Raw genomic sequence first — 25,794 nt, forward strand, 5'->3', positions numbered from 1 at the left:
TTGTCGTCAACCCATCTGCTATCACATGCATACAATTTGCCAAACATTTCAAAATAGAGGACGATTAAAATGCCTCCATTTTTTTTTCTTTCACTGGGACTCCATTTTTTTTTCTTTCACTGGGACTCCATTTTTTAAGACTTTAATATCTTAAAATTTAAAAGTCAAAATAAAACCGTTAGATGTAATTTATATTATTTTCTCTCTGTGTTTATAAAAAGTTATCACATTTCAATTTTATTTTTATATGAATTAATAAGTTGAAAAATCAATATCTAGGAATTTTTCACATTAGTACATTTTGTATAAGCTCTTGATAACAATCAAAATAAAATTGAAATGTCATAATTTTTTACACGTGCATTGATAAAATGATGTAGATTATATCCAATAGTTTTATTTTGACTTTTAAGTTTTACATTTTGAATTATTAAAGTTTTTAAAAATTGAGGCATGATAGAGGCATTTGAACCCTCCTATTCAAAATATTAAAATTTGCAAATAATTTTCTATGTAATCTTGGCATGATTATAATACATATAATAACAGTGTAAGAATCTGCATCTTAAATAAACTCGGCCCGTGTCTGTTTATATAGTGATATTAAACAGATATGTAACTTGTACAATCTCTGCATACAACAATTATTAACATACCAGGTATACACCAAACAACTCCACACAAACATGCTTAAACTGCAAATTAGCCCACTTATGTAAAAGTTCGATTCTTCAATATTGCAATTGTCACGTTTCTTCACTGCCAACTAGTGTTAGCAGTATTTCCTTGTAATCACCAGAAGTGTCACCAATAACATCACAAGTGACTGTAGTTTTGAATGTAGCTTTGTATTCTTCTTTGATCCTTTTCATGTCAATTTCAGCCCGGCAAACAATTGCTCTTGTTAGTGTATCCTCATCTGTACCTAGTCCCTCAATAGAATACCTAATCACCTATAGAGAGAGAGCGCGGGGAAGGGGGAGGGGGGGGGGGGGGGGGGGGTAAGTGAATGAAGTTAGTGGAACCACAGAGATAAATGAAAGGTTAAAAGTACTGAGATGTGTTGACAGTCTAAAAAATTATGTGATGCTGAAATTGTGTTATATTTGATATATACCTAAAGAGCCCACAGATTACACATCAATAGGAAAAGATGTGGCCATAGGCCCTCTGAAGACCTGGTCCATATTGGTATCATAGGTCTGAACCCATATGTTACCAGTACCTGACCTGATCAATATATGATAAAATATGAGAATCGTTATGCTTGACTAATTACCTCTGCAAAGTGCTTTTCTGGAGAAGCCAAGCACCAAATGGCTCTGATCATCATATTGGCAAATTGACTGCTACTGTGATGATCTATATCCTGCGGATTTTTCGAAATAAAGATTCGTCAAAAGTCCACGAGTAAGATGATTGAATAGATTGTAATGTTACAAGTAGCTGAAAGTCCCTGTATAAGTTCACTTCTTTAATTATTTTGAGCTCTGTGAAACCCTTCCACTATTATAGTCCATAGAACAGGAGTAAAACAGTGGAACACTGGATCTCAATGCCGTCCTGGACAAGCTCCCACTTGAATAAACCAGCGAATATTAGAGAATTGGTTTCGGCAATTTATTATGTTGCTTTTACTTGCAATTTTTGCTTTGCGTGTAAATTGATATCAGAAGGAACATGAGCCCCAATTGGGTTTAATTTAGTATTGACTGCACGGCATGAAAGAATTGTGGCTTACATGGGCCAGAATTAGTCATCAAGGGATCAGGAGATGGGTTCTTCACATACCAATCAGGTAATTAGTTTTGAAATGAAACGGGACTAGTAGCCTTTTTTTTTTTTCAAAAAAAGGAACAGTTCTGTACCACCATCGAATTAACCAAACAAAAAATTCGCAGAAAATAAACAGATTAAGTTCTTAACCAAAGGAGAGGGGTAGAAAGGTCAATGTTACCTCATCAATGGATTTGCCAGAGAGTCGCTTGTAGTGAAGAAAGGTCGCCTTGAGCTGAGACTTGTTCCTTGTGGTGATTATGCGGAGAAAATCTTCATCGTGAAGTTCTCTCTTTTTTACAGCATTTATAAGCAATGAAGCTTCAAATATTGCCAACTCGCTCATTACATAATCATCTGTGTATCTGTAGCTGCTCACCAGCCTCACCAAAAACTGCGCATAAACAACACCTTTTCTTGTAACTCTTTATCTTATTTACACGGATAAAATCGACACAGATATGCCTTTTCTTGTAACTCTTTACCATATGGTCCATAATCTATTTAATATTTTAATTGGATACCACTCAAACAATTTGCAAAGAATTCATACATACCCCTCTTAAAGGCTCCTTGTACAAGGAAGAAGAAGCGATATCCTCTTCGAGTGAAGAGAAGAAGAGAGAGCGGTAAATGCGTCTAACTGCTATGAGATGGTCGGGAGTTGAAGCACATGATACTTCAATAACAACCCACATTGCCTTTTCACCCTTCTTTTTTAATGCCTCGTGCACTAGCTTTGCATCTCGCTCTGCTGGGTCCATCATCCATAATATCATTGCTTTCTGTGAAGATCATAGAGAATAACTATCAGTTTGGCATTTTAAAAATATACTGTCTTTTCAAACAACCACGGAAACAAAGAAAGAGAAATCGAATTGAGATAATGGTATTTTCTCTGGAGATGGTAATTCTAGATATGGTTTTCTGTCCAAACACCAAATTATGCCCAATATTTTGGTGCAATGGAAGCAATGAACTGAAAATTGGTGCAACGGTTTCTATCTTTTTAGGTTATGCATACCCTTCTAATTATAAAATTGGGTGCGCAAAATAGAAAATTCAGGGAAATTTTATTAATTTGGTCCTTTTTCTTTAGATTTAACCATTCCTTAAAAATTTTGGTGCTATATGCATATGGAAAAAATGACCCAAAAATGTTGACTAAAGCTGCAAATACATGGGGTATCTGATGGATTCTACTTTTTCTATACAATGAGTATTGCTTAGATAAAATTAGTACCCTAAAATCCCCAGAGAGCTCAGATTGAAGTCGATCAAGGAGGGATTTCTTGTAGAGGACGGCATAGGTGCGGCGTATCTCTGCACGCTGCTCAGCTGTTCTTCGGCCGAGAATTTTTATAGCCACTTTTTCATTTGTTCCCAATCCTGTATATAGAATCACATCAAGTTATAGAAAATGATCTTGCAATGTTCAAACTTTCCAGGTTCTTGACCAATAGTTACTGCTTGAATTGTGGTACCAACCACTAAAGTAAACAAAATTTGAAACAACCGGGTCTTCTCTAATCGAAAAAAGGACTCCTATACCAGCGTAATCGGCTCGGTACACCCCCCCCAAAAATTGTACATAAAACAAGTAGAATGTTAGTAAAACACTCCAATTGGAGGTAATCTCAAGCAAACTAAGTTTATCTACAATCTTAATCATACAAGCAATGCATTACAGATCCTTCCTCTTGGACAAAGAAATTGGAAAGGTGAAATTGAGAGAAGTATAGTACCATCAAATGCCTTCTTGAGTTCCTGAGCATCTTCCTTTGGGGAAGGAAGAGGGTTTGGGACATCTATTGTAGACATCTATCTTTTTTACTTTGTCTCCTTGGTGTTGAAGCTGAGATAATTTCTCCTCTAAAGCTGGAGGGAAGCGTTATACTAACATGCTTGATTATGGTTCCTTATTAATGTTGGTGTTTATGCACATCACTCCCAATATTTATTCTATATTTTGAAAGGAGGAGGGATCCACTTACACCTTTTTTACGCACTATATTTTCAAAGTCCAAACAGTCGATTCAAACTGTTCAACATAATGGATATATTAAAATGTTCTTGCATATCAAATTTAACATTTTTTTTACTATTTATTAAGATGAGTACAAAAATTCAATGATTTGAAAATAACAATTTTGTAAAATACTAGTAAAAAAATTCAAAAAAATGTAAAATTTGATATGTTAGCATATTTAATATATCCATCATGTTGAACGGTTTGAATTGACTATTTGAATTTTGAAAACTTTGAAAATGTAGAGTGTAATTCAGTGTCACAAAAAAAAAATATAAGTAAATATCTCCTCTTTTAAAAAAGAAGGCACTTACTTATTCCATAACATAAAATTGTGAAATCAGAACCAAATTAATTTAGTCCCTAAAAAAGATACATTTCCTTCATCCTTCAAAAAAAAAAAAAGTTGGGACCTCTATGATTGATAGGGAGTGATTGGTGGATCTATCATTTTCCAGCCATTAATTAGTTAAAAAAAATAAGAAAGGGATTGCACTAGACCTACCATCAATTAAAATTAATTGATTTCCCCATAACGTGATACACATGACATTTTTAATTATTTATCCGTCCAATTTAAATAACGACAGGTGGAAAAACAGAACAGATTTAATTATCTTCTTTGTTCTAATGGTGTTGGGGACATTTAATTTGTTACCCCAATAAATTTGGATCATTTATCAGATGCCACTGCAATTCTTCTAAGTATGAACATTGTAATCAGGATTCTAAATAGCATGCTATAGCATCGTTATAGTATTTTCGAACTATAAAGGCTATGGCGCTATCAGTACTATAGCGGTATAATATGACAATAATATCGTTTTTTTCAACCGTTCTGCTATGATACGATGAACGCTATTTAAACGATAACAATCTTCTTAAATTTGCCAACTTACTATATGCGTCTTTTATTTGAAAAAAACTTACTATATGAGTTTATAGACATTCTCATAAGGATAACTGTATAATTATTGTATTTAAATTTGTACATTGTTCTTACTTGATAAAAACAAAATGCGTATGGTTCGCATTTAACAAATGTCAATTATATTCGAATATATTATGACAGATGTCGGACATATACAAATTCAATTTGTACATGTTCAACTAACCAACAACCGAAATTTTTATTTCTAACGTAAAAAAAAAAAAAAATCAAAACACCAATATTTTTAAAATTTTTGAGAATTATTCAGGTCGCTGCACCATTCTGTGGCCTCAAATACTAGAGTCCGCAGAATAGCTATGTAGCCCAAAAATTTTTAGAGGAGATTTATTAATTAAAATACCAAAATATCGATTTTTGGTGCGGAGAGAGTCGGAGGAAGGATTTATTAATCAAAGAAGAATTGGCACATAAATCAATTTTTTATTTTTTATTAATAAATTTTCTTTAAAAAAAGAAAATAAAATAAAAGATGGAGCCGTAGAACTATTATGCGGACCTCAGGCTGAAGCTGCAAAATGCTTGTGCGGACTCTAGTATTTGAGGCCGCATAATAACCCAGCTGCCTGGATAATTCTCGAATTCTAATCAAACGAGGGTGTTTTGGTTTATTTTTTTTTATTATGGTATAACTAAAAATTTTGGAACCAAAAATATACAAGATTCACATTAAATAATGTCTGATTATGTACAAAAAATTATAATTCTTGTGACAATTTCACGACAGCAAGAATTTACATTCCTTTCTATTATTAATGACAATTTGAGTTTGCCCTATATTCCCAGTTTGTCTGCTTTGATCTGTTTACAGTTTTATAATTATTCGAGTTATTTTTCGGATTTCACCTCGAAAAAAATATTTATTGAAGAACATATTAATTTTCAAATATTATAATTTCCATAGAGAATTATTATATGTCCGAAAATTTAATTATTTTTTTTCCAAAATAGTGACAGCATATATAATATATTTAAATATTCAAATAGAGGTTGGTTAAGCTCAAAACGTTTTTTTTCTAGCCTCAGGAATAAATGATTCGGTTTCCGACTTTCAAAGTCCAAACAGTCGATCCAAACCATTAGATGTTCAATCTATATTAAAATGTCCTAGGAGACTAAATTTTACATCTTTTGAAATTTTTTTACTATTTATTAAAATGGTTTAGAAGTCGTTGTTTTTCAATGGTACATAAATTTAATAAAAATAACCATTTTCAAAATTGCTTAATAAATAGTAAAAATATTCCAAAAAATGTAAAATTTGGTCTCCAAGCACATTTTAATATAGATAGAACATCTAACGGTTTGGATCGACTGTTTGAACTTGAAAAATTGGAAAACCGAGTCGTTTGTTCCTGAAACTAAAAAAAAACGTTTTGAGCTTAGCCAACCTCTATTCTAATATAAACAACACAGTTTATCGTGCAAAAACTTGGATTGTTTGAGATTTAAATTGGACCGTAAACACATCAAATACATATTTTTCTAAATAAGAAAGAAAACATGATATAAGAATTATCTGGTCAACAAATGAGCTAAGAGAAACTGATTTGGGACGGCTGAATTAAATGTCAAAGATTTTATGGAGAATCAATTAATAAGAAAAATATATTTATAAATCAAATATTTTATTTTATTTTTGAAACCAAGCTCCCGTAAACTTTCACAAAGGTTAGAATAGATCGCGTCATAGCAGAACGGCTAGAAAAATGACGCTATGTCTAATAGTTTTCATTGTCCAAAAATAGCATGCTATAGTGTCAATAGCATCATAACTTTTATGGTTCAAAAACGCTATAGTGGCGCTATTTAAAAGTTAAAATCCTGATTAGCCCGGTTCAAATATTTCAACTTTTTTTTAATAAAAGAGAAGGTTTGACGTCTTGTAATAACTTTAATACGGTGTAATTCTATGTTAGATGATGGAAAATATTACCTTTATGTTTATCCAAACATTACTGTTTATTCATTTAGATGATGGAAAATAATTTTATTTATTTAGTTATCCAGACGTTAATATTGATGGAAAATAACTTTTATTTCTATAAAATTTGCCTTAAATCCTTGCATTAAATAACGAGAGGTAAACAAAAGAAACCCATAGCTTCATCAGTCTGAACATTTACTGTCATTTATAACAGAGTAAAAAAAAAAAAAAATGAAACCCCTAGCAAGCAGTTTCATATCTCTTCTCCATTATGCAAAAAATGCGCTCCAAATACCTTCTTTCTCTTCATGCATATATATATACTGCTGAATGGCTGATGAAATATAATTCAAGTTAACAGAAGAGCCAAAAATGGCTGATGAAAATCAATCACTGAAAAAGGCTTTCTCAGGTTTGATCATCTTGACATGAACAGCTATATTTTGTGAACATTACATGCTTAATTAGATTTTGTTCATAACCAAATTTGACCTTGTAATTTTGTTCAAAAGGTCATGGAGGATTTGGGGTTGATGAGGCAACAATGGTAGCGATGGTCACGAAATGGCGTCGACAGCCTGACCAGAAATCGTGTTTCAGGAGAGATTTCTCTGATTTTTTCACGACAATTGGCAGCATAGAGAAGTGCGAGGATGATTATTTGCTCCATCTAAAAACCGAGTTTTCTCGGTTCAAGGTAACAATTGTGTATATTATCATATCAATGTATTTTTATTTTTTTGGTTGGTTTTTCAAGTGTCTCAGAACTTTCCATTATGCTTTTATGACATGTTAAAAATTGATGCTTGTTTATGGAACAAATGATTTAAATTCTACATAAAGCAATTTATATTTTCTTTATCATTAAACTACATTAAGGTACAGCATAAAAGCTGGAAAAGATTTGATCCATATATAATTATATATATATATATTATATATGTGTGTGTGTGTGTCTAAATAAAAGCTGTTTCTTATATTATTCTACTTTTTGAAAAGTATGTCTGAAAGAAAGAAATTAATGACAGCTTAGAAGTACTATTTCATTTTCTATTTTAAAAGCAGCTTAGCATAAATATTTTGCTGTAAGTTTCTGTTTTTCTGAGCACTCGAAACACAGGGACTAAGAATTTTGTTGAAAATGGCAAATTTTGAATAATCCTTCCTCATACCTTGATTAATTATATACAATCTTTTCCTTTGGCGTATAGATCTGACAAATATCCAAATGTAATATAGATTCACCCATAAAAGAGATTTATAAATTGTATAAATTTATAATGAAACAAAGTAAAAAACAAGTTCAACTTTGTAAAATTGAGGCGGCTCAGGCGGAGGCGGGAAGGAAGTTATGGAGGCGAGTCAAACCCGTTTCGAAAAAAAGAACCCGAATCCGATTTTTGCCTACCCTAACTTAAATCCTGGCTACGCTACTGGAAGCGGTGTCTCCTTTGATGTTAATCAGACAAGAAGAGAACATGTTGGCAAAAATATTGTATATGACTAGGTATTTACTTATACAGAACATCATGGTGTTGTGGTTGATGCATCCTTGGGAGAGAGATGCACGCTGGATGCATCATGTGATGCACAAATCATATCCTTTCACTGTCATAATAGAGATTGCATGTACCCGCTCATCAGAAGAGCTACTCGGTGCCAAGCGAGCGTATCAAGCTCTTTTCGATCATTCTGTCGAGGAGGATGTTGCGTACCACATCAAAGAGAACTACTCAAAGGTAGACTAATTTAGCTTTTAAAGAAGAGGAAATTAATAATGATTAAAAACACAATCTCAAAGTATTTGAATACTTTTAATCTCACCTTCTGTTATTTAAATTTACTTTTTACCATAAATTATACACTCCAAAATTATTTAATCAAATAATCAATTTTGTACATGCAACTTTTCAGTGCCATAAGCAACCTTAAAAATCATTATCTAAACCTTTTCAACTCATTTCTCATTCTTCATTAATAAATTCATTTCAAATCTCAATTTGACAACAATTAATCTTTACAATTGGTTCCTTGGAACAGCTTCTTGTCGGTCTTGTAAGTTCATTCCGATATGAGGGCCCTCAAGTTGACAATGAAATGGCAAAATGGGAAGCAAAGGCACTTAACAGTGCGATAAAAAGCGCCGGATCAGGAAAGCTAATTCAAAATGAAGAAATTGTCAGAATACTCAGTACAAGGAGCAAGCTTCATCTCAAGGCGACTTTTAAACATTACAAAGAATTGCATGGCAAGCCCATTGAAGAGGTATGTATGTATGTAGTGTAGTGTAATCGTGCATTGTTATGTGCCTTTATCTAAACGCACCGTGAGCACAAAATATAACAGGTCAGAAAGTTTGATATATATGATATATCAGGTTGTCCATACACCATACTGGTTACTCGATACCAGTGCTATATATACATTGATATAGAGCTCCACACTAGGTAATGGTGTGAAGCTTGGTACTTTGGTACCATTGCACTGATCAGGTTTAGTCACGAAATTGCACATAATGATGGAATATTATTCTAATGCCTGAGATTGATTGTATCAGTTTTTCAAAGGTACTGGTCCGGATCAGCATAGAGACACTTTCAGTATACAAATTTTAAAGCTATTAATTTTCCTAATTAGAGATTTGATGTGTGATTATCAGGATTTGGGTGCCAATTTGTGGTTGCAAGAGACTGTAAAATGCATTGACAGACCCGCAAAGTATTTTAGCGAGGTGAGATACAGTTTTTCCTTATTAAAGCAATTTCTCTTAGTGAAACTTGGTTTCTAATTCCTTCACATATATTATGCATTTAGATGTTAGACAACAAATAATTAAGTTCATTATGTTGGTTTCAGGCAATAAATAATGCTTTCAAGGAAGGAGCGGATAAACAATCAAAGATCGCTCTGACACGTGTGATCATATCACGTGCTGATGTGGACATGGAGGTGATCAGAGAGACTTATTATCAGCAATTTGGGGTAAAGCTTGAAGATATGATAACAAAAAACACTCATGGCCATTACAAGGATTCATTGCTTTCCTTAGTTGGAAAATGAACCAAGTATTGATCAACTTATTATGGCAAAATCTCTAGGGAAATGAGATGTGAGAGCAAAATAAAATTTATTGTCAAGATCCCTTTACTGTTTCTTCTGGCAATAAAGTGTTATATATTTCGTTAATTTTCTTCAATGATGTAATAATGTGCTGTCAGGTAATTAGAATTTTCTTCAGGCAATAATCGATTTATTTCCTCGGCAGCTGTTTATTTAAATTAGAATTATGTCTCAAATTTTGCTAGAAAAAAATATACATTTCAGAATAAATTAAATCTTTACAAAGATAATTTTAATAAAATGATCATGCATTGATAATTTATGTTCAAATTAAAAAAAAAAAAAAAAACTGTGAGCATTTCAATAAAATGATCATATATACATGTGTTAAACTTAAACACTGTGAGCTGGGCCGAATAAGATAACTGAAATGATACCCAAAACCCTTACAAACTTGGCCCAATAAAGAAGGAAAGAAAAAAGAACAATCCCGGCCCAATTTAACCTTGTTAGTTATTAGTCCCCTCTTATTCTCCCACATTTTTAAACAACGGTATGGAATTCTTATATGGAGTGTGAGGAATCCGTATCCTTCCAGTTACCTGATCCTGACCGAAATGGACGGCTCAGATTTATTATCAGTTCAGATTTTTTAATTGGCACGAATCTCAAAAAATAAATAATACTGCCGCTGCACCATTTCCAGTAATCACCGGCTGAGAGTAAATCTAAGCCGTCTGTTTCAGTCAGCTTCAGATTGGACCGTACTGCGAATTAATATTTTTCTAAAAAGTGTAAATAATCGATTGAAACCGTTAAACATAAATTTTATGTAAAAATATAATTACAGACAAAATTTTACATTTTTTAAGTTTTATTTACTATTTTTTCAGATATAAAGAAAATCACTATTTCTATATGGTTTAAAATATTTAGTTCGTGATATTCTACCTATCTAAAACAAAAAAAATGTAAATTTGATCTACGTACATGTATATTTTCCTATGAAAATCATGTTGAACTGTTCAAAATTCAGATCAATTGTTTGAACTCTGAAAATTGAAATAATGATTTATAATACATACCATTATGCCTTATACATAGTAATATAGTCTCACTCATTATAATAATATTAAATTGTTGCGCAACCAATATGCTATATTATTTCTGTACTGTAATTTTCTCATGGAGTTAAAATCTATTCATAGGAGTATCAATTTATACAGTACATATCAGGTGGACATTTTCATATATATCCATAGCAGTATAGAATTAGTCTGATTTATATATTTTTTTTTTAGAGATTCAAATGCCTTCATTTTTTGTGCCTCCACTATGCCTTCATTTTTAAAAACTTTAATAACTCAAAATTTAAAACTAAAAGGTCAAAATAAAACTGTTAGATGTGATATACATTATTTTCTCTATGTGCTCATAAAAAATGATTACATTTCAATTTTGTTTTTATGTGAATCAATAAGTTGAAAAATTAACGTCTAGAAATTATCCACATTAATATGTTTTTTACAAGCTCTTGATAACAACCAAAATAAAATTAAAATGCCATAATTTTTTACACGTGCATAGATAAAATGATGTAGATCATATCCAACAGTTTTATTTTAACTTCTAAGTTTTAAATTTTGAGTTATTAAAGTTTTTAAAAATGGAGGCATTTCAACCCTCCTCTTTTTTTTTATTGTTTGTTAAAGTGAACTTACTCATATCTTATCTTTATTCGTTAAGATAACAATTATTAAATAAAATATTAGCTTATAATTTAATCTAAGAATATAACCAACAACTAAATAAATATATTAACACATTATATACGTACACAAAGTATAAAATTATGATTTTTATCCCATTAATTTAAAAACTATAATAAATTAAGTCTGCCGCATATTACAAATTAAAAAAAAAACTATATAAATTGTCAGATAAAACAATTTTATCGTTGAATAAAAATAGAGGAGGGTTCAAATGCCTCCATGTTTTTGTGCCTCCATCATGCCTCCATCTCTCTCCATCATTTTCAAATTTCAAACAGTCGATCCGAACCGCTCAACCTAACCTCCATACTAAAATATTATATGTTTGGAGACCAAATTTTATATTTTTAGGAATTTTTTTACTATTTTTTTAGATGGGTACAAAATCAGTAAATCTGAACCATCTAAAAACAGTATTTTTGTACCTATCTAAAAAAATAGTAAAAAAATTCCTAAAAATATAAAATTTGGTCTCCAAACATATTTTAGTATGGAGGTTAGGTTGAGCGGTTCGGATCGACTATTTGAATTTTGAAAATGATAGAAAAAGATAGAGGCATGATGAAGGCACAAAAACATGGAGGCATTTGAACCGTCCTCATAAAAATAACGGTACCAATAGTTTGAGGCTATATATTGACAAATGTTTAAGTCAACTAAAATTTACGGATCGAATAAACGATTAAATTCCTCACTGTAAAATTTTGGAATTGTATCTATTTCTTTCCTTACTGTAAAACTTTACATCCGGAGCAATCTTATTCGTTCACAATTTCACCTTAACCATCAGAGTCACGGACTGCACTTGCCACTTGTGACTGATCAGTGGGGCCCCATAGAATTAATGATATTGTGGAGCCCACGGCGATAATTAAAATTTTACAAGATAATCAACTTATAATTGAACACAACGTAAATTCTTATTACATTTCAGAATCTGAATTCAGTAGCAAAGCTGCAAAATACAAAAGAACAAGTAGTTCCCGGCCCCACCCCTACAACAACACCATGGGACTAACAAAAAATTAAACCCTAAAATTTAGAAGAAAAAAACAAGATAAAGCCTAATTAATTAATGTAGAATCTCTCTTCCTCATCAGGTACAAAGCTCACGGGCAAACCCGACCCGTGAATTTGGCACGTCGAAAAAGATTCTATGGTTCTGTTGTTGCATGTTTGCTATCACATTCAACACAGCATTCAGTCCTTCAGGCGCTGCTGCCATGGCCAGACAGCTTATAGTTCCTGCTGTGCTATGTATTATCACATTATCTTCTGGCAATGTAACTTGCATTCCATCAAAAAGTAGGGTAATTGCTGGGTATGTCACAGGCCCATTGTAACATGTGTCGAAACCGCCGAGAGATGTGTACGGTGCATTTACCTGACGTCTGAACTCTAAGCGCAATGCCTCGTAGGCTGGGCGTACCAGCTGCGTGAACATGGTACCTGAGTCGATGATTGTACCAGCACCAGTTGTAGTGTCAAAGGCAAGGGAAGATGGTGGTATGGCAACAGTACGTCGGCCGACTTTAATGCCGGTCATGTTGACGTAGTACAGAGAAGATCGATGTGGGTTCAGGAGGAGAGGTGTTGATTTGATACGCTTTGGTTGGCCGTATGTACCAAGACGGAGCGTGCCCGAGAAGTTTAGTGATTTGAAGCTCGGGAGACAGTACGAGAATGTTGATCCGTAAATAGATTTTGATTGAGTCAAGAAGGATAGTGGGCCCCGACCGAGACCGAGTAACCCTTGAGGTGGTAATGAGTTGCCCGCAACCTTCTGTAGGCATCCAAAAGTGTATGAACTGACGGTGTCAGATGCCAAAGATAGAGAGTCCTGGCCGAGGCCGGCTTCAAAAGACGAGGCGGCATATGAGAAGTTAAAGGAACAAGAATTTGCACGAGGGTAACATGTTGGGCTTGGAGCTTGGCTGCATTGAGGTGAGCCGCATGGTACCGGGCGGTACGAGGTTGAAGTGGTAGGGTTAAACCAAGTTGCACCTGCCGGGCAACCAGTACAGCCGGTACATGGCATCCATGCAGCGTCATTGCTGGTGTCAAAAGCTAAGAGAAGGTTTTGAGCAGGTGTTCCAAGACGGCCACGGACAATGTAGTTAGGGATTTGGAGTAGTTGCTTGCCCGAGGCAACTGGTACGAATGACTTGCCGGTACCAGTAGTAGCAAGGGAGTTTAAAAAGAGAAGACGGGTTGTGTCGCGTTCAGTTTGGTCAGTTAGAAAGTCTGCCCATGAAGGAAGTGGTGCAGCCGGGCGAAGAGGCGAGCAGGGACCAAATGCATGGATTATGCGAAGCGTGGAGCCGGTGTCTGGCGAAGTTGCACATGCATCGGAGCCGGTACGAGTGGTACCGGAGGTGGTATAGAGTAGAGTGGAGAGTAGGAAGAGAGTAAGAAGTGGAAGTGAAGAAGAAGCCATTCAGTGTACGTAGTTGGTGTTATGAGGATTTGATGGTTTAAGAGGGGATTTCAGATTTGGGGTGTTTGGCTATATATAGATGTATCATGGATGGAGTATAATGTGATGCCTTTTTAGCATCAGATACTCTCCAGTTTTCACGGAAAAGAAGGTATTTTGTTGTCTCTTCTGATGAACGATTCTGTGATCTAAGTTCTTACATGGACGTTAATAAAGAGTCTAATAACACGGAGGGAATAAGGTTTATATATATGAGTAGAACTAGGGTGTTCTTAAGTTTACGAAGCTTACTACAAAAGACATGCATTTTTTGTGAGAATAAAAAGTGATTTTTCACGACGGAGTACCGTCATAAACGTGCTTTTTCTATTCGCGACGGAGTCCCGTTATAAATGTGTTTTTTCTCTCGCGAAAAGTGTCTACTTTGTTGTTGTGGCTCTTCGGTGAACTCAAGTCTAAAATCCGTCAAATCGGTTTTGAATGATAAATCTGAATCGTCGAAACCCGCCTATTTTACGAGTGATGTGTCTACATGTAAAAAATTTAAAAATTTAAATTAATTTAGTATAAAGTCAAGCGGTTAAAATTAGAAGATTAATAAATTAATTTTAATGCATTCATTTTTTGAAACTTTTTTTTCCATTTGACTCTATGCAGAATTAATTTGAAAATTAAATTTACATGTAGACGTATCACTCCTAAGGTAGACATGTTTCAACAATTCGAATTCGTTATTTGAAGCCGACTTGACGGGTTTTAGACTTGATGAGTTCACCAAGAGGCTTGATGAATTTAATTAAGAACACCCTAGTTCTACTATATATATTCGTCATTTGTGTTTACGAAATTTTGTTCAAGTTTAAATTTGTGTAAGATAAATTGAATTAACTAGCTCAATAATTAATTAAATGCACTATATAATGTCAAGGGGTCAATTTATTATAATTAGGTGTTAAATTACTTATGTAACAATGGACTTCATTAGGTGTTAAATTATGGATTTTTAGAATAGTAAATAAATTTTTTTTTCAGTCCGTATAAAGGAATCATTTTTATTAATAATAGTGTGGATTCTATTGAATTGGTAGGATTGATATGTAAGTCGTTGATTGGGTCGGATACAAAAAATAATAATAATAAAATCCCAATATATTAATCACCTGACCAGTTCAAAAAGAATATATGTAATTGACCCAATTAATTTGGTCTGAGCTTTTTGTCATTCCTAGTTTTATTTTATTGTAGTAATTTTGATTTAATGAAGAAAATTTGTAAATTTCATGGACATAATTATTGTTTGAATAAGGCTTAGGTGTTATAGATAGAGTAGAACTAGGGTGTTTTTAAGCTCACCAAAGTGTTTGGTGAGCTTGACTCTAAAACCCATCAAATCAATTTCAAATGACGAATCCGAACCGTTAGAACCCGCCTACTTTAAGTGTGATGCGTCTACATGTGAAATTTTTAAACATTCGAATTAGTTTAGTATAAAGTCAATTGGTCAAAATTAGAAGGTTAATAAATTAATTTTAGTGCATTCATTTTTTGAACGTTTTTTGACCGCTTGACTTTATACTAAATTAATTCGAATGTTTAAAAATTTCACATGCAGACACATCACACGTAAGGTAGGCGGGTTTCAACGGTTCGGATTCGTCATTAGAAATTGATTTGATGGATTTTAGAGTCAAGCTCACCAAACACTTTGGTGAGCTTAAGAGCACCCTAGTTCTACTCTTATAGATAACATAAGGTTATCTGTGCTACAGTTTCAAAAATTATTGTACAAACTTCAAACTTCGTTTTAAATAGCTCAGTAAATTAGTTATATAATGAACTTATATAATATCAATTTTTATTATTTTTTGAATTTTTTTAACTATATGTATGATTTATAAAAGATGATAAAAAATGACTTAAAAATAAAAGAAAATTATCAATATTTTAAAAAAAAAATTCATTTTTCATAAATCATAAAAAATAAAAATAAAAATTCAAAAATAGTAAAAATCAGTATTCAACAAATTTATTATATAACTAATTTACTGAACTACTTAAATAAAAATTTAAAGTTTATATAATATTTTTTTTTAGAATAGCGTTATGCTATCTATAGCACCCACCCAATAAGCCTTACTCTTATTGTTTATAAAAGTTGCTTAAAAATTTACTAAATTGAAAAGATATGATAATACATGTACCTGATTTTTGTGCCGACTGCCGAGTTACATAAGAACTTTTACACTTTTACTTAAGAAAGAGATTTATAAAAGCTGAACGACACATGTAATAGTAGTACTATATATATACACACCACATCTTTGAATTTAATAGGTTCGTATTTTACTGTTGAAACCAGCTGTGACTCTGTGAGCCTATGAGTCTGTGACGACAAGAAGTCTAAAATGGACTCATCCAGTGTCAGAAAAAAAAATCAGAGAACTATAAGCAAGCCATAGAGCAAGGTGTTGAGGCACAGACTGTATTCCGTCTTTCTCTATGACTCTCTGTCTGTCATGGCGCACCCGTGAAAGAGAAAGCTGTAGGAGGCAAGGGATCGTGCATGCTTTGTACCCTGTGACCCCACTATCCGCACATACGCTTTCTCCTTCTCCAACCAACAGAAATGAGCCGCGTCCTGCTACGGTGTTCTTGGAGCGGTGCGATTGGACGGTCTCGGTGTTGTGTGTTACGGGATGGGCACGGGGAATGGATCTTGGAATTATGTGGAATTATGTGGAATTTACGGTGGGTTTGTTTCTGTAGTGCTGTTGGGTTGTGGGATTTTTGGATCGGTGCACATGTGGAGAAATTTGAGAGGGGAAGGGTACAGAGAGAACAGGCAAAAATTAGTGGCAATTTCGAGATATTGTTCTCACCTCACATTCACATACACACTACATAACTAGTATTATATTCGCAGGACCCTGTTATTCTAAATCCATCCATTTATCTGTCTAGAGATTCGTGCATAAAAAATAAGTGTTATTGAGATTTGTGCATTTAAAAAAATAAAAGGTTAGATTTGGAATCACAGGTCCTACGATCCCTCTAGAATCACAGCAGATTTATTTCCGTATTATATATATACGTACAGTGTACACATAGTATTATTCTTCTCACGCGTCAATTGTCTCCTTCTGTGGATCCAGGTTGAATTCGTATCCTCTGCATCAACTCAAAAAGGAATCTTTTGTGTTAATGCATTTGGACTGTTCGATCAGATTTAAGATTCGTGCAAATAAAATCCGCACTAATATTAAAGACTTCCTATGTTTTAGATAGGAATCGGATGGACTCTGTTTACAATCGGACGGCCAAAATGTTTTAACTCAAAAGATGCTCTTTTGAGTTAATGCAGACGATGCAGACTCATCCAGGTTTGGACGGCCCCACAGAACGAATTCACACAGAGATATTTTAAATTTTTAGTTGATTTTTAAAACGAAGGAGAGTTTAAGTGTTTTTAATTTTTATGTCTCTATAATACTTTTATTCAAGCTTCTAAATAGCTAGCTATAGCGAAGCTATAGCGGTTTTGGACCCAGAAAGCTAAGTTACGGGCTAAAACTGCGCTAATCAAGCTACGACCGCTATAGCGGTAATAGCGGTCCGCTATAGCGCGTAGCGCGTAGCGGCAATAGCGGTCCGCTATGCTACATGGGTTATGATTTTGCAAATTTTTTTTCTGAAAACATGATTTTGCAATTTTAATGGGTCTTAATATCTAGATTGGTTTTTTTTTTTTACTTTATTAAGCTATATCAATACAATGGAACATGTGCGGGCTATACCGCTATATCAATTAAATTTTGTATAATGCATTAATATATGGTAGTGGTATATTTTGAATATAAAATATATCGATAGTTTTTGAATTAGGGATATTTTGAATGACAATTTGAACTTTGTATTGGTTTAATATGAATAATATTAGAACTTCTTAATTAATTTGATATTTTTTTTCTTGATAAGACATTTTTACTAGGCAAAGCCTTCTATGGACATAAGGACCTATTTGTAAAATGAACATATTTTTATTTTTAAAGTTCAAACAGTCGATCCGAACCGTTCATCTTGTTCTCCATATTAATATGTGGTTGGAGACCAAATTTTACATTTTTCTGATTTTTTTTACTATTTATTAAGATGGGTACAAAATTCAATGGTCTGAATTTGATATTTTTTATACCCATCTTAATAAATAGTAAATAAATTCAGAAAAATGTAAAATTTGGTATCCAAAGATATATTAATATGGAGAACAAGATGAACGGTTCGGATCGGCTGTTTGAACTTTGAAAATAAAAATATATTCATTTTACAAATAGGCCCTTATGTCCATAGAAGCATCACTCTTTTTACTATTAGTAGAAATATAAAATATAATTTTTGAAATAAAAAAACGCTATTTATAATAGCTTTCGCTATAGCTCCGCCATTCGCTAAAGCTTTTTTTTTTGTCTCCCCGCTACACCGCTATAAACGCTATTTAGAAGCTTGCTTTTATTTATAAAAATTATAATAATTTTAAATTTTAAATTTAAAAGTCAAAATAAAATTGTTAGATACTTAGATGTCATATATATCATATTATCTATATATGTATGTGTAAAAACTTATAATATTTTAGTTTTTATTATATTTGATCTATCTTTTTTTATTTGGCGTAAAAAAAAACTTATACGAGCATATAAATAATAAGATTTAGAAAATGAATGCGAATTATAATAATCATACAACTTGAAATTTAAACTTTACCGACTAATAATACGAACAAAACATTTTCAATAATTTCGTCGTTATTGCAAACCACATTTCCTTCTTTTAAGAAAAACATTGTGATGGTTCTGGCGATGGCAACCCCTCATCTCTACTGTCTGGAGAAGAGGGGAATGAAGAAGATGATTTGGTGTACCAGGATGAGCTTGCATTTGTTTTTTGTTTTATAGGCAAGTAGTGATTGAATGGTGCAGCTTATGTTTTCGGTTTTTGTAATTACTGTTTTTGTATGATATGAACAACTGTATGACTTGCTATATTTGATTTTGATATCAATTTTAGGTACCATATCAGATATGCTCTGAATTCTGATTTCAATGAAATCGGTGGTATATATCACTATTCTTCAAAAAAAAAGGAAAATGTTGCGATTGTGAAGCAGCATGCAATGGGTGCTCAATTGTTCATTGGGTCCTGTTTAGTCGGTTTTGAATCAAATCGAATTAGTTTGGCCCAAACGGTTCAGTTTTTTCGATTTAATGGTTCGGTTTTCTTTTTAAAACCGAATTATAACTTCGGTTCAGTTCGGTTTGAAAAATTTTAAAACTGAAATAACTGAACTGTTATATATTATAAATTTGATCCGTACTGCCTCGATTTATGTCATAATCAATTGCTTTAAATACTTCGGTCTATTTCTTAATCAGTTATTTTAAATACTTCAGTTTATTATTTTATCAATTGTTTTAAGTATTTGGGTTTATTTCTTAATATACTTTGGTTTATTATAAATCAATTCCTTTAAATAAATATAATAATATATTTCAGTTTGAACCGAACAAATCAAAATAAAACTTTTAATTCGATCTAGTTCAGTTGCAATACTAAATCGGTTCGGTCCGTTTCTATTTTTAAAACTGAATTATAACTTCAATTTACTTAATTCTGTTCGGTTTCAACCGAACCGAACCAATGAACACCCCGCCAGCATGCTCCTGAGATAAAGTAACAAGTACGATCCAGTTTATAGTTGGCACAGATCAGCCCATTATGTCCAGCCATCAAACGGTAGAAGAGATCATTTCTCAGTATCCAATCAAAAGTGGTGGCCCATTAAACCGCAAAGGCCTATTTTGCATTCTAAAGAAAAAACGGTGGCCCATTTGAAACCCTAAAGGCCTGAATCCTCTTCCTTCTTCGTCGGATCACAATTCAATTCACACACTCTCTAGTTTCGATTTCTCTTCCAAATTTGCATTAGTGGATAAAAAAGAGAAAGCATAGGAAATAATCTACCATGGGAGCTTCGTCGGAAAGTGAACATGCCGGACCTACTCCTGATCAACTCGAAGCTCTTCTCGAGGTATACTGCTACGCATTTTTCAGCTTAGCTGTTAATTGTTATGCATAAATTAATACGATTTGCACCGGTTTTTCTCCAAAATTGGAATATTTTTTTCTGAGCGCTCTTGTCTATTCTTTAATCAATCTAAGGCTTCTTACAACAATAAGCTTTCCATTTGTATAATGGCACCTACTGTTGGCAACTAATGCTTCCTAAAACCTCAATTTAACACCAAAAAGAGGTTTACCCAGAGAAGAAGAAATGGTGATCATTGTAACTTGTAAGTACCTAAAAAATTGTATGCTAATGTTTTCAGTTTGTAATTAATGTCTTGGGCTTTCGGTAATGTTCATTCTGTGAGTACTTTGTATATTGATGCTGAATGTTGTTCGTTTTATATTATGCATCATTTGTTCTTCCTTTTTCTGTAACAGGCGGCAAGATATGATGAGATTGAAGATATCGTAGGCTTATTCTCAATTGGTTTTCCTCTTGATTCAAAAGATTCCCAAGGACGAACAGGTTTTCTTCTTTCTATCATTTTTCAAACTCTTGAATAATCATCCGTGTTTTTTCTTTGCAGTTAGTAGACTCAGGACCATACCATATCAGTAGACTCTGTACCATACCATATTAGTCTGGAGTGGGCCCGCTGAATGTGTGGGGACCCATTGTGTACAGATAGTAGGAGCATACCATGGTTAAGATGGAGGGTAATCTGTCAGTGTCAATTCCCGAAATTCTTAAATATACCATTTGAAAAAAAATGACAAACAGAAAAACCACGAATTCTGTGAAATTCCATAGTTACCACAGATACAACCAAATTCCATAGTTACCACGGTGCGTCCATAAGGTTTGGATGCAACTTCCTTATGGACGCAACTTGAAGTTGCATCCATTAATCTCAGAATTCGTGGTTTTTCTGTTTATCATTTTTTTTCAAATCATATATTCAAAAATTTCGGGTGTCAATTCATTAAATATTTTTTAGTTCTTATTGGATAGTCTGCTTTTGTAATTAATGCTAAGCTTTTGTCCTTCAAGTTATTCCTTGCTTGCATCTAACTTCAATTTTTTAACTCTGTGTGTTATCAGCACTTCATATGGCCGCTGCCAATGGACATCTGGCTATTGTCGACTATTTGATAAAGAATGGAGCGGTATGTACCTCTTATTGTTGTATGTACCTTATAAGAGCGTATTAAGATGTTGATATTAGGCCCTGATACAGGATTATGGCAGACACTGTAACACCATTTAACAAAATCATGTTAGGAATATCAAAATTGTAGAGATGAATCCATGATAGATAGCTCTATAAACACTTCTGTTGTCTTCTTAAGTGAGCAACGCTTCCGTATCCTGTGTTCCTGAAAGTCATTCTTTGTTCTTACAATTACGGTGAAGAGCACAATCAGGTCACATGTTGTGTGTTTGTGAATTACAAAAGTTAGCAACTTTTTCCTAATTTTGCTCTTCTTTAAGCTGGAATCATACATTGATTATTATTATTATCATACAGCACTGTAAATCAATTTCAAACGATTATCATTTGACCGTTTGAATACTTATAATATTGATTATTATTATTATCGTTTAATAATTATTATAATTGTTTAGGGTATCTAGCGATACAAAGTTACAAACTACTATACACTAGACCTTGTGCTACACTAAATTGTATGGAAGAATTTCACATCTAAAGTTTTAATTTATGCTATTTAAATATTCTCCACAACTGAAATTCTTTCAACTTATTGGGAGTATAAAGCTGTTGTCCAGCATGCCATCATTCTATCTATGTTGTATACTAAATGCAGGATGTAAATGTAACCAACTTGGAAAAGAACACCCCTCTTCACTGGGCTTGCCTCAACGGACACATGGAGGTATCTGCTATTTTATCTCCTTAGTTTCATTTGTTTTTGTTTATCTATTAGTGTCAGTCTTGAGTACATAAAATTGCAGTTCCAGAATACTAGTAATGAAATAAAATATTGTTCAGGTGATCAAGGCCTTGATCATTGCTGGAGCCAATGTCAGTGTACTAAACAGGTATGTGATATTTGTATCAAATTTGTAATGATATTTAAGATGTTATATTTTGAGTTCTTGTTCAGTCTATGTATCTTTCCATGAAAAATAATTGCATACTTGTAGGCCTTTCAGGCGACCACCTAGGATATCATTTTATACTTACAAGTTGTATCCTAAAGTCCTGAATTAAGTACCATAGCATATGAATTCTGTAGGCGATACAAATTTGCACAGTTTTAGTGCTCATTTTGTATCATGGTTTGTTCTGTGTTTGTGGTTTTAGCTAACAGGAGGAAGCTGGAAGCTTAAATATGATTTATATTATGAGGAGGGTTCAAATGCCTTCATTTTTTGTGCCTCCACCATACCTCCATTTTTTAAAACTTTAATAACTCAAAATTTAAAATTTAACAATCAAAATAAAACCGTTAGATGTGATCTATGTTATTTTCTCTATGTGCTCATAAAAAATTATCACATTTCGATTTTGTTTAAATGTGAATAAATAAGTTGAAAAATCAACGTCTAGAAATTATCCACATTAGTGTGTTTTTTACACTCTCTTGATGGCAACCAAAACAAAATTGAAATGTTATAATTTTTCATAGATAAAATGATATAGATCATATCCAACGATTTTATTTTGACTTTTAAGTTTTAAATTTTGAGTTATTAATGTTTTTAAAAATGGAGGCACAAAAAATGGAGGCATTTGAACCCTCCTGTTATATTATATATATGAAAACATGAATACATGAAATTTTTTACCCAAGCATTTGATGAATCATTGAAAAATATAGCCAATAGTACATCAGTGTCTAGTAAACTGTCAAGTCTCTTTTCATCTGTAATGTTCTTTATGGTCATAAATATTGGTTGTCTTTCAGCCATGAGAGAACTCCAGTGGATGAAGCTGTGTGCAAAGGAAAACTGGAGGTGGTGGATGCGATAAATGCCGCAGTTGCTCAAGCAGAGCTCGAGGGAGTCACTGTTTCTTAACTGTATTGGTCGGTTCTTTGCAGTATTGTTGGTAGAGTATATAAATGCATTAGTTGGTGGTCTTTTTCTTTCTTCTCCTTGTTTGATATCTTGATAATGATGCCTGAGTAGATTTAAATTTGGAGGATCATGCTGGGCTCCATCTTTTAGACTTTACTTGCAATACGGTTCCTGTTTCCAAACAGTATAATCGTTTCTTCGTCTCGTGTATGAAAATAGTACAAACAATATGCCGATCATCACCAAAAAAATTAATATTGGATATTATCCCATTCAAATCCAGTATCTCCCATATTTCCCATTTCTGGTCTAATAATTATTATACTGGTTAAGATATATTTTAAATGATCTTAATTGCTATTATGCCGATCATCACCCATTAATGTAACAGAAACATGTTGAACTTGCCTCCAGGCTTGTCTACCAAAAAACAAAGAAACATGTTGAACTGAGAGTCTGATACTATTAGTAGAGAATGGTACCGAATTACTGGTACCGAATTGAGAGTCAGATACTATTAATTTATAGGATATCTAGATAGTAATTTGAAATATTATCAATGATTTAATCAGGAGTAAAGTGCATTATAATTATAATTAGGATTATTAAAATAAAAAATGCGCAAACGTGGAGATATGTCCAGTGTTTATATTTTGACAGATGAATTTTCAATTGAATTTTTTATGGATGTACACTTTTTCCTACAAAAATAGCACGGTTATATCATTTCCCAGGCAAATAAATCATCAGTCACTCTCTGTGTTGTTGTTATTTAATTTTAAACCTCTCTATAAATGCCCTTTAAAGTCTCTCTCTACAGTTGACAAGACGTCAGTTCTTTAATTAGGAGTAGCAAAAAAGATCGTAGCTGGTGGTTTGATCGTGGCTTGCTCGCTAACCGCTTGTTTGTTATTGGATCGAGCTGTTAACGAGCCAGTTCGCTACTAGTTCGGTCCATAATTAATAAGTTCAAGTTGGGACCTAGCTTGCTCGCGAGCTATAGTTCAGCTAGGTATTAATTTGTGTACATTTTATACTGTCCAGCTCGGTCCAAAAAATTTGTATAATTTATTTTCTTCTTAAAACAAGATCTAGCTAAATTCAGCAAGCTAGCTCGTCAATTTGTGAGCTAGTTCGATCCAGCTCGTGGATTTCAAGCTAAGATTTTAGTTTGGGTCTCTAAAGTCAACTCACTCGTGACTCAAACGAGTTAGCTCGTAACGAGTATAGACTGGACCCAACTCGTGACTAGCCTGCTCGTTGCCATCCCTATGATCTGTAACTAATATGTAATATTAAGTTGCCATCCCTATGATCTGTAACTAATATGTAATATTAAGAGCCCCTGGATCTTAATCCGACGCTCCATGTAAAATAATCCACAAGACGTAGAGGTTTATGTGTCATATATATATATATATATATTGGTTGAGTATAGTGGATTGATTTTACCCCAGTCGGGTATACCCGCCCGTACCCGCCGCCCGGGGTACCCGTGCCCGAGCTCGAGTATGGGTCGGGTACTCGGGTACGCGGGTACGGGCAAAAACCGGACCGGACCCGTTATTTTGGACCAATACCCGACCATACCCTACCCGAGTTTACCCGTACCCGACTAAACCCGTACCCGACTACCCGAGTACCCGTACCCGTATATCCGACCACTGTTCATCCCATTTCAAAATTCAAAAAATCTGATTTTTTCCCCCCCAAACCAACAAAAAAACCAGAAAAAAATAGAAAAAAACCAGAAAAAAAACAACAAAAACAAAAAAACCAGAAAAAAAAACAGCAAAAAAAAAAAATAAATAAAATACCCGTACCCGTACCCTCCTTACCCGTCAAGGGTACACGGGTAAGGGTATAGGACGGGTAGGGTATGGGTTTTGAAAATTATACCCGTACCCGAATACCCTTGTACCCGAGTATACCCGTACCCGAGACGTACCCGTACCCGAGATGGGTAACCCGGGGTACCCGTACCCGCCCGAGTTGCAAACCACTAGTTGAGTATCAAATAAAGATCTTTCTACCATTTAAAACCAAGCAACCTTAAGCATTGGAATCTTTGTGATTTGCGTTGTAATTAAGACATGCAATATATGCATGTTCAATCGGAGAGAGAGGATACAAAAGTTTGTTAGAAACTGTGGTCTATGTGGACCAGCTGACAGAAGTTAACATGTACGGTCGTAGACATGGACCACTGTGGAATGGTGGACCACAAGTGCAACTCTCACTTCCATGTCAAGTTGTATGAATGAGAGGCTACAGATGGGACCCAATTTAATATCTTCCCTTGCAACCTTGTTTCCACAGACAAATTCAGTGCCATAAATTTCAATTATCAGGTTTCCTAATCAATTCTGTAGAGAAGTCAGAAATCATATTTGCATCTCAACTGTCATATCTTATTATTTAGTGAGCTCATGCTGCTCTTATTGTTATATCACCATGAGGGATCTAAATCTGCTGCTATTTTTGTGCATGAACTGTAACACTGCTATTCTTGTTTTTCTAAATACAGTCGTTGAATTATTTCGAGATGCGTGCACATAATAATTCTCTAAAAAGTTTTTTTGAGATTCGTTTTCGAAAAAAAATTAACGGCTGAATTCAAAAAAACAGAAATAGCAGAATTTATATTCACGAAAAAAGAATAGCAACATATTTGGATCCCAACCTGATTAGGTGCGGAATCAAAAAATTGAGGTCAGAGAGCTGGATAAATAAATATT

General features: G+C 33.6%; 3 protein-coding genes and 1 pseudogene across 6 annotated transcripts; 2 read left to right on the forward strand and 2 right to left on the reverse strand.

The window, feature by feature from the left end:
• Window positions 1-486: 486 nt before the first annotated feature.
• Window positions 487-3,728, reverse strand: LOC144565228 (annexin D3-like). 3 transcript variants are annotated; one of them, XM_078314925.1, is made up of 7 exons: window positions 3,522-3,728; window positions 3,020-3,165; window positions 2,334-2,561; window positions 1,958-2,170; window positions 1,280-1,369; window positions 1,118-1,178; window positions 487-953 (listed from the first exon to the last, which is right to left on the reverse strand). In XM_078314925.1, exons 1-6 carry the CDS (start codon window positions 3,595-3,597, stop codon window positions 1,134-1,136), a joined length of 798 nt encoding a protein of 265 aa, XP_078171051.1. In that variant the 5' UTR covers window positions 3,598-3,728; the 3' UTR covers window positions 487-953; window positions 1,118-1,133. The 3 variants fall into 3 exon arrangements, with proteins under 3 accessions (XP_078171051.1, XP_078171048.1, XP_078171047.1); XM_078314922.1 differs by lacking the exon at window positions 1,118-1,178 and having other exon boundaries at window positions 2,478-2,561; window positions 3,522-3,726; XM_078314921.1 differs by lacking the exon at window positions 1,118-1,178 and having other exon boundaries at window positions 3,522-3,724.
• A 3,305-nt stretch (window positions 3,729-7,033) lies between these two features.
• Window positions 7,034-9,747, forward strand: LOC144565824 (annexin D4-like). Its single transcript, XM_078315668.1, has 6 exons — window positions 7,034-7,093; window positions 7,194-7,378; window positions 8,205-8,420; window positions 8,722-8,946; window positions 9,341-9,412; window positions 9,538-9,747. The coding sequence occupies exons 1-6, from the start codon at window positions 7,054-7,056 to the stop codon at window positions 9,739-9,741; spliced, it is 942 nt and encodes a 313-aa protein (XP_078171794.1). The 5' UTR covers window positions 7,034-7,053; the 3' UTR covers window positions 9,742-9,747.
• Window positions 9,748-12,411: 2,664 nt separating this feature from the next.
• Window positions 12,412-14,051, reverse strand: LOC144565299 (aspartyl protease AED3 pseudogene; annotated as a pseudogene). The gene has a single exon (XR_013514865.1). The product of XR_013514865.1 is annotated as an aspartyl protease AED3 pseudogene (transcript).
• Window positions 14,052-19,839: 5,788 nt separating this feature from the next.
• On the forward strand, window positions 19,840-23,246 carry LOC144565738 (ankyrin repeat family protein). The gene is made up of 7 exons (XM_078315560.1): window positions 19,840-19,876; window positions 19,940-20,035; window positions 20,452-20,539; window positions 21,116-21,180; window positions 21,841-21,909; window positions 22,026-22,075; window positions 22,945-23,246. Exons 2-7 carry the CDS (start codon window positions 19,970-19,972, stop codon window positions 23,054-23,056), a joined length of 450 nt encoding a protein of 149 aa, XP_078171686.1. The 5' UTR covers window positions 19,840-19,876; window positions 19,940-19,969; the 3' UTR covers window positions 23,057-23,246.
• The last annotated feature ends 2,548 nt before the right edge of the window (window positions 23,247-25,794 follow it).

This window comes from Carex rostrata, chromosome 14, assembly GCF_964058835.1.
Source record: "Carex rostrata chromosome 14, lpCarRost1.2, whole genome shotgun sequence".
Taxonomy (NCBI): Eukaryota; Viridiplantae; Streptophyta; class Magnoliopsida; order Poales; family Cyperaceae; genus Carex; species Carex rostrata.

What these genes read in the sequence shown, in the direction of transcription:
- LOC144565824 (XM_078315668.1), top strand. Translation starts at nt 7,054, where the DNA reads ATGGCTGATGAAAATCAATCACTGAAAAAGGCTTTCTCAG. An exon ending in ATGGCAAGCCCATTGAAGAG is followed by an intron (nt 8,947 to 9,340) that starts GTATGTATGTAT and finishes TGTGATTATCAG; the next exon opens with GATTTGGGTGCCAATTTGTG. An exon ending in CCGCAAAGTATTTTAGCGAG is followed by an intron (nt 9,413 to 9,537) that starts GTGAGATACAGT and finishes TGTTGGTTTCAG; the next exon opens with GCAATAAATAATGCTTTCAA.
- LOC144565228 (XM_078314921.1), bottom strand. Translation starts at nt 3,597, where the DNA reads ATGTCTACAATAGATGTCCCAAACCCTCTTCCTTCCCCAAAGGAAGAT. An exon ending in AGCTCTCTGGGGATTTTAGG is followed by an intron (nt 2,562 to 3,019) that starts GTACTAATTTTA and finishes TGATCTTCACAG; the next exon opens with AAAGCAATGATATTATGGAT. An exon ending in CAGAAAAGCACTTTGCAGAG is followed by an intron (nt 954 to 1,279) that starts GTAATTAGTCAA and finishes CTCTCTCTATAG; the next exon opens with GTGATTAGGTATTCTATTGA.
- LOC144565738 (XM_078315560.1), top strand. Translation starts at nt 19,970, where the DNA reads ATGGGAGCTTCGTCGGAAAGTGAACATGCCGGACCTACTCCTGATCAA. An exon ending in AGATTCCCAAGGACGAACAG is followed by an intron (nt 20,540 to 21,115) that starts GTTTTCTTCTTT and finishes GTGTGTTATCAG; the next exon opens with CACTTCATATGGCCGCTGCC. An exon ending in GCCTCAACGGACACATGGAG is followed by an intron (nt 21,910 to 22,025) that starts GTATCTGCTATT and finishes AATATTGTTCAG; the next exon opens with GTGATCAAGGCCTTGATCAT.